The sequence below is a fragment of the Micropterus dolomieu genome, linkage group LG23 (genome assembly GCF_021292245.1).
Source record: "Micropterus dolomieu isolate WLL.071019.BEF.003 ecotype Adirondacks linkage group LG23, ASM2129224v1, whole genome shotgun sequence".
In the NCBI taxonomy this organism is placed as follows: Eukaryota; Metazoa; Chordata; class Actinopteri; order Centrarchiformes; family Centrarchidae; genus Micropterus; species Micropterus dolomieu.
In genome coordinates this window covers 2,935,814-2,944,148 of record NC_060172.1, presented here as the reverse complement: position 1 = coordinate 2,944,148, position 8,335 = coordinate 2,935,814, and the positions used below count along the sequence as shown (strand labels likewise).

Below are 8,335 nucleotides of genomic sequence, written 5' to 3'. Positions count from 1 at the left end.
CCTGATGATCCAGAGAGGTTGAAGCAGCAGCATCAGCTTGTGTGTGGAGAGGCTCTGACTGGGCCATGTTACTGGGAGGTAGAGTGGAGAGGAGAGCTTCATCCAGCAGTGACTGACAGAGGAATCCCAACAGTGCTGCAGTCTGAACTGCTCTGAGATCAGCTCCACTGTCAGACACAAAGTCAAGTCCACCATCCTCCCTGTGTGTTCCTCTGGATGTGACAGAGTATCATCAGTGGATCTGGACTGCTCTGCTGCTGCTCTGTCCTTCTACACAGTCTCTGCAGACACACTGAGACTCCTCCACTCCTTCTGCTCCACACTCAGAACCCTCCTCCACCTGGACCTGATTCTGTCTGTTTATTTCATTCAGATGTTCTGAACCCAAAGAGCCTCTGCAGATTAGTTCTGTTTCTGACAACAGAACTGCAGATTCACACTTATTTAAATCGACTTTTCCGCTTTGCTTTCTGTTGCAGCTCCACCTTGTGGATTGATAGAGAATTGCAGTTAATTTTGGCGGTTCATGTGAAAAAGCAGCATCCAGCCTGCATGCATAAAGTTCCCTCTCTGAAGTTCTGCTTCTTACCACCAACACCAGACTTTTCTCTCAGTTTAACAGATAATAGTTTGTAACAGAAACAAGAAGATAAAACCTGTAGAAAGTTTGGATTCAATGGAAGCTTCACTGAGGTCTACAAACTGAGACACCATTCTGACTCCCATTGTTATTAGTGCAGGATTATATATCTATTATGTTTTTAAAATACTCAGTTTTCTAGTATATCCCAACAGATTGTGTTGTTGCAGAAAACTAAACTAAAGAGCTGCAAAGTCTGGTGAGAATTGTCTGTGGGTTTGTCACTATGAAAGACCTTTTTCATTTTCACCTCCTCATTTGATCAGTTGTTAATATAAAAATATTAATTAGAGTGGCTTTTAGTGAAAAGCCAGTGGTGTCTTAAACCTTGGTCACACACTGAACACCAGAACATTTTAATAACTTGTTAGTTCTTTTTTTTTTCTTTTGACATAAAATTAACCAATAAAAATAATATAAAAGAACTAACTCTAAACTTTTAGTGTCATTATTAGTGATGAAGATGTACATGTATATATTTGTCCTGTTTTCCTGTCAACTTATCAGCTGCATCAGGCCCATTCAAACTGGCTTCTCCAGGTTTCCTTCAATACATTTTCAAATATAAAATACTATTTATAAAATGATTTGGCTGAATATGTGCTGCTTATTATTTACTGCGATGTGCATCCATATTGCCCAGTCTGCTAATCAACATTTTAATATTCAATGTGAATCCACTGCTTCCCATCATGCATTAGTCCATAACTTAACTTCACTGTCTTGTTTTAAAATGATGTATGAGCAGTGCCTTCACATCCTGTCTGGACTGGTCCCACAGAAGTTTCTTGCTGGAACACATTTTCGCAACAAGGTTATATTTCCCGAGCTGCAGTTTATAAACACTGAGGCCCGTCGGCGTCTATCAAAGGTAATAAAGAGTTGTATTTCACTCATTGTTCAGTCACAGTCTGGCAAGCAACCAAAGCTGGCCCTAGACCTTTGGGGGCCCTGATCAAAATTTAGGCGGAGGCCCCTCTGACCGTTCTCACTACATTTGGCACAGAAACAACATTTTTTTGTTTTTAAATAAGACCAAATGAATCTTTCTTATATTCTTAAATAAAAACACCAAAGCAAATTTCTTAAATCTTCTTTGCAAAAAGGCTGATTCTGATGAAAAACAATAATAAGTGGACTATACTCTGTTTTATTATATCTTCTATGTTTGATATCAAACAGGAAACAGATGATACCACCGGTGCTACTGAGCTTAATGGCAGTGCAAGACCCAGCAGATGCTGATGAACTTCTGAATGAAAAGACTGATAAAGACATTCTGACCGAAGCTCAAATCTTTAATAACAGCCAAACAAGGGCAGACAGCGTTGTGTTTCTTCTTGAATAAGTCAACCAGCTTCTTTATGAGTGATCTAAAGTGATAGAGTGGACTTCTGATGCCTGAGTGTCTATTTGGAAATGTCAAGTCTCTGTCAACCGTTGCTGGCCCCCTGCTCACCACATCAACGTGTGATTGGTCATTCAGTCAGCTGGATCCACTGGGGGAGTAGAAACTGGAGAGCCAGGTGTGGATGATCCCAGTGGTGGAGGCTGATGGACCTGCTATGAAATATTTAAAAAATTATAAAATATATCGACTGAATTGAAATGACTTGGTTCTTAGCATCAAATCTGAAGGATCTTATAGTGCAAGACAATCTGCAAGACTTTGATGCCGTCTCATTCTAACTTCAGATTTTCAGCACTGGCAGCTTTGGAGGAGGCTCCAGAATCAGTCCTTCAAAACAGCTCCACGGCTAAAGTTAGATGGACAATATAGACAGCTATAAAGGCCAGTAGCTTAAATTGAATAAGACCCTTGTCCTGTTAAAATTACCTTAATAATGCGGTTTTATACTATACTATTCTATGATACTAATACTATAGCAATTTTATGCAGTTTGTAAAAGTTGTAAAAGCTAATCACGTTTACTTTCTGTCCTTTCAGCCAGATGGAGGGTTCAGACCTGCAGCTGTCAGACCAGGTCTCAGCGCTTTACAGCGAAATGTACAGTGTACATTAATGTACTCATTACACTGAATATATGTGGTATAATAATAATAAATAAATCAGAATATTCTTCTTTCTGATTGGTCCACATTTAACAAAGACATTCAAAAAGGAAAGGTGTCTCTCTCTGAAACAATATTATAAAACAACATAAATTCTACCAAATATATTCCCCAAACTCATACTTAAAGGAATTAATCATTATCAGGGTCGTCATACATTAACTGACCTGCTGTCACATCTGAGTTATACTTTTTTTTTTACTTTAAAATTTTGACTTTGTATTTCATAATTTTGTTATGTTAAAATTAGGACACTCTGTGATTGTATTGGAAGGACGGAGAAACACTTGATGATTTGTGCTTTAACCACTGGAACGATGTGCAAAAGGAAATTAAACTGTTAATTAAAAGGTGAATGAGTCCTTTGTCAACTGTTAACCTGATTTTATTTTGTTTCTATCTCTGCCAAAGAGCACTTTTGGTTAAATAAAAAAATAATAAAATAAAATAATTTTGACTTCTGAAGTTCTAATTTAGCTTCTTATTTTATTTTTGACTTGGTATTTTAGAATTTTAAATTAAAAAGTCAACATTTCTAGTCACAATTCTGACTTTTTTTTTTTTTACACAATTAATGTTTTTTAAGGAGCACAAACCAAAATAGCAATACCAGTGCTTCTTATAAGCCCACAAATTAAGATTGAACTAATTTTGACTTAATAAATCAAAATTGTGAGACACTAAATCACAATTGTTTTCTTCATTTAGACTTGAATAGTCAAATTGTTGTCTTATCTGATAATTATAACTTAGTAATAATAATTCTGACCAAGTGAGAATGTTAAATTTTTCATAATTTACCTTCAAAGATTAAATGAATGACTTGTTCCAGCTGATAATCCTTCATGTTGCCAACCGTCTGACACAATAAATATGAAGCTTAATTGAAAAGGATGCAAAAATAAGGTTAATAAATATATTTTAATGGGGTTTTAGCTCTTAAATACCTTCAATCCTTACATAAAATCCATGAACAAAAGTTTAATTTATCACATTCATAACAATTTTGTGTTGTTGCTGCTGCTGCTGGAAGAGACGAACAGCATAAATGTTTGTTTCCTTAATCTTTTTATTTATTAGTAAAAAGAGAATTTACAGACATTCATATCAACTTTAAATGATATAAAAACCTGTGGAGAACACAACATGAAGATATTATAAGACACGTTCAGGGGAAATCCTTTTTTAATATATTTTTTTATTGACTTTTTCTGCGGGTTTCCTCCCACCATCCAAAGACATGCAGGCTAAGTTAATTGGTGTCTCTAAAATTGTCCTTAGGTGTGAGCGTGAGTGGTTGTGTGTCTATGTGCGGCCCTGCGATGGACTGGCGACCTGTCCAGGTTGGACCCCGCCTTCCGCCCGATGTCAGCTGGGATTGGCTCCAGCCCCCCGCGACCCTGTACGCAGGATAAGCGGTTGACGATGGATGGATGGATGTCAGCACATACATATAATATATGAAGACATAGAGCATTTCATTCTCCAGGGATGCAAAAATTATTTAACATTCATTAAGGCTTTCTGACTAAAAAGTCCAGGTTAAAGCACCAACTTGAGTTCCAGTATCAGTCACTTCCATCAGGTCGTAAGTGTTGAATATAGTTGTACAGTCCTTTGAGCTTTGCAGTTTTTGAATATTCCATATATGCATCGAGTTCTTTTTTTTTGTTCTCCAATCAAACAGAAAGTTTACACCAAAGAAAACGTCCTTTTTTGTTCTCCAATCAAAAACACCAAAGAAAACGTCCTTAAAACAAAAAGAAACATCCGGAGTGAGATGTGTCTGAATGAACTCCCAACATGTCTGAGCAGAATTTCTCAGTGTGACAACTGTTCCAAAATAAATGGGACACATTTTCCTCTGCAGCTTTACAGAAGGAACAGTTTCAATATTCAGTCTATATCTTTTAAAGAAAGACTTTACTGGGTAACCAGTGCATCACTTTAAACAAAACTTCTCTCACTTCATTAGGAAGCAAATATTTAAAGGGTAATGACCACACTTTATCCCAAGGCACACTCTCTATTACACTGTTCCAGTATCTAATTAGTTTATTATTTACCTGTTGCTCTGTGGAAAAGCATAAACTCCCCACAGCAGTGTCACATAAATGTATAGTGTGAATAAGTGGGCGCAGGAAGTTAACGCCCCCCCGCAGCATCCTGAAGGAACAAAATCAAAAACAATCACATACTCTTTAACTGATATGGGGATTTGATACGTAGTCAAAAAGTCTGAGTAGCTATATAGTCTCAGACAGCTGACAAGTAAAATATTATTATTAAACCAGTTTTCAAAAAGTATTGACTTGTTTTTATAGAGAATGTCCTTCTTATTCCAAATATAATGTCGGTGTGGAGAGAAGTTGTGTTTAAATAAGAGAGAGTTTGCTGATTTTCAGGGGAAATCCTTTATGCAGGAGCTCCTCAGACAATGACGTCATCTTTTGTCTTGAAACAAAGGGTGCACTCGTTTGACGACAACGAGGTCCCGTATTGGACGGGCGGGGTTTGATGCTGCGCAACAACGGTGTTGTGCAGAATTCTGCCACCTGTCAACTTCGGTCCAGTGGCCTGATTATTAAAGTTAGTTGTGCTTTGTGTGTTTTAATAACTATTTATTTATTTTAGTGGTTTAGTTGAGACGATAACCCCGGAAGTTATGGTTATCGGTGTTGTAGCGTCTCAGAATCTGACGGGTCACAGAATTCGCTGTAACTCCTGTTCCAACTTTCAACTGACTGACGGTGATAAACAGTCCGTTAATCTCCGCGGTAGACCTGCTAATCTGCCCGATTTAACGGCAACAGCCTTCCAACAAAGCACCGAAACTGCCCTGTGACGGTCCGTGGTTTATTCCGGTCTTTAAAAGTACCTGGATAAAGTCCGTAAAGTACGTTACAACGAGCTAACGTTAGCTTTAACGGTTACGTTAGTTAGCTATCTGGTTAGCCGCTAATTTAAACCTCGACCGGGAACCTGAAGATTATGAAATGTGAGCCAAGATAACATATTTAGTGAACCAGTCATCTATTGTCTTCATTCCGGTAACTACTCCTTATTTCCTCCCCCAGCCAGCCGGGCGGGGACTCTAGTTTCAGCCGACCGCCCAGCAGCGCTAACGGGTGCGTCTGATTCGTGACCCGCTAAACACCGCGTGACATTATTTCTCACTACATCACATATCAACAGTGTGGCCACAACTAACTGCAGACTAGTTTAGTTAAACATGTTTGAAGTGTTGGAAACTAGCAAAACGGATTACAGTAAGTTAGTACAGGAAAATAAATATTTATACACAGTATGGAGCCAAATACTAGCTCATAAGTATCAGTACTAGTGTTATACTGTATTCTGTGACCCTTCAGATTAACTAACCCCAAATACTCCAAAGTATGGAAGACCAAAAGTGAGTGACGCTAAATTAAGATAACGATAATAAATCAAATGTTTCAGTTTCTAAGTGAAAATGTTGACATAGTTTAGCCAAATGATGAGTTAAACATTTGAGTCTGGATTTTTAAGAGTCACCATCTTTAATATAAATGTATCACGTCAAGTCTTTTTATAAATAACATGATGTACAAGATAATAATAATAATTCTGACTTATTATTTTATAATTAATGATGAAAATAGAACTAATGCTCATGACATGTCAAAGAATAATTATAAGTAATATGCAGGAATAAAAATGAACCCTTTCATACATGATGTTCACTCTTTATATACATCATTTTGATATACTACATAATTAATTAAAAGTAAGGGAGGGAAGAGGAGATTCACCAAGTACCTCACCAGTAACTGTAAAATCCTTTTATTCTCAGAAAAACAGACCCATAAAAAACTATTTTTCAATGAAATAAGATGTTCGATTTTTTTAACTTTTACTTTTAGCCAGATTTGAATTAAATATTTCTCCTGTGACTGAAAATACATCTATCCCCTGTATTCTGCCTTATTTTGTGTGTTTTATTTAAAATGATCATTTGCACTTGAATAACTTTGTGTATTTATACCACTTGCTTTTAGTAAATGTCTTAAAAACACGAGTTCCACTGAATCACTTTTGGGGCCGTTGTTTTATTTCAAAATAAAATATATTGGGTAAAAAAGGTTGTAAGCGTACTTTTCTTACTTGTTTAACAGTAAAAACAAACGTTAGAAAATACATTACTTATTGATGTAATTCTTCATGGATGAAAGGGGAAGAGAATGTTCCGGGTGACAGAAGTCTCTGTAACACCGGTCCGGTGCGCTGTCTCTTTAAAAGCCTCGTGTTGTTACAGGAAGTGTGAGGGGTGTTTCCAGCTGATCTGCACAACAGAAGGACCAGAGTCTCACCCTCAGCAGCCCGACCTCCCTGCACCTTCTCCGGGCACCACAGCAGAGCGGACCGGCCGCCGGCAGGTCTGCACCCCCACAGGACGGACCTGATTCGGGATTAATATCTGGTGTCCCCCCCCACCCCACCTTCCTGTCTCCGCGCCTGCGCTCCTCTTAGCCGCCTGTTAGCTACCGTGAACCGGTGCCGTCGCTAGCTGCTAGCCCGGACTGTCATGATCCCAGCTCGGAGATGGCGTCCTTCCCCGGTTTGTGTAAGGCTGTCGGGCCCGCGGAGGAGGAGAACGGAGAGCTGGACGGGTCCCTGCAGCAGATGCTGAAGGCCATCGCCGACGAGAGGAACCGACTGAACATCCGCCAGGAGATCAGCGGACTCGGTATTTATTCACTGTGGCACCGTGTTGGGGCTCCTGCACACATGACATATCATTTATATTTAATTACACTCAGCAGCAGCTTAATTAAACATGTCGGGATCAATAATGCTTCAAGTTCACTTTGTCTCAGCTCTTTGTGGTAATTTAACCAGAGCTGATTAATCGATTGGTTGTCAACTGTAAAATTAATTGGCAACTATTTTGATGATTGATTTAATTGTTTGGTCTGATTTGAATGTGAATAATTTCAGGTTGCTCCTCTGCAACAGTAAAATGAATGTGTTTTAATATAAGATGATATAATGATAGTTATCATAAATTACAATGACGTCAGAGAGAAATCCAAATATCACACAAAATATACAAAATATACAAACCCTGAAGAACCTGAACATACATGAACTTTTTTCTTATCCTTCATCAGAGAGAAAACATCTGTAGGAAAGTAAATAAACAACCGACATGGATAAATGTTTCATCTGCGTGTCCACAAAAGGAGATGAAACTACCAACATCCACATCTCTGGATATTATAGAATATATATTTGGGTTGTGGACAAAAAAACAAAACATATGAGGAGGTCATCTCGGGCTTTTGGGAAAACTGTGGCATATTTCCCCGTTTTCTGATGTTTTGTCGGCCAAACAATCGATTAATCGAGAAAATAAGATTCAACGACGATGAAAATGATCATTAGTTGCAGCCTTAAACATAACGGAGCAGTTGAAATGGGCACTAATAAAGATAAAGATCAACATGGGTAAGTATTCAGTATTCAGATCCTCTACGTAAACAGAAGTACTGATACCACAGTGTGAAAGTACTCTGTTGCTGCTGCAGCTCATTCTGAACTCTTCAGTTTCAGACTGTTCACTCTGGATCAGTCTGCTGATCA

The 8,335-nt window shown here is 38.2% G+C and overlaps 2 protein-coding genes across 8 annotated transcripts in view; both read left to right on the top strand.

Annotated features, from left to right (window-relative positions):
- Positions 1-7,155, top strand: part of LOC123962980 (NACHT, LRR and PYD domains-containing protein 12-like) — a 23,248-nt gene extending 16,093 nt beyond the window's left edge. The window contains exons 11-13 of the mRNA XM_046039494.1: positions 2,589-2,648; positions 5,791-5,841; positions 7,008-7,155. Coding sequence (XP_045895450.1) covers positions 2,589-2,648; positions 5,791-5,841; positions 7,008-7,155 — 259 coding nt within the window. The remainder of the gene's footprint in view (positions 1-2,588; positions 2,649-5,790; positions 5,842-7,007) is intronic.
- Positions 5,423-8,335, top strand: part of LOC123963941 (uncharacterized protein KIAA0930 homolog) — a 22,885-nt gene continuing 19,972 nt past the window's right edge. Inside the window, exons 1-3 of one of the 7 annotated variants that reach the window (XM_046041067.1) lie at positions 5,423-5,609; positions 5,791-5,841; positions 7,008-7,439. In XM_046041067.1, the coding sequence (XP_045897023.1) occupies positions 7,295-7,439 (145 nt within the window). In that variant the 5' untranslated portion in view covers positions 5,423-5,609; positions 5,791-5,841; positions 7,008-7,294. Of the gene's footprint in view, positions 5,842-5,901; positions 5,983-6,084; positions 6,126-7,007; positions 7,440-8,335 lie in introns of those variants that run through there. The other 6 variants (XM_046041064.1, XM_046041069.1, XM_046041065.1 and 3 more) reach the window with 6 other exon arrangements.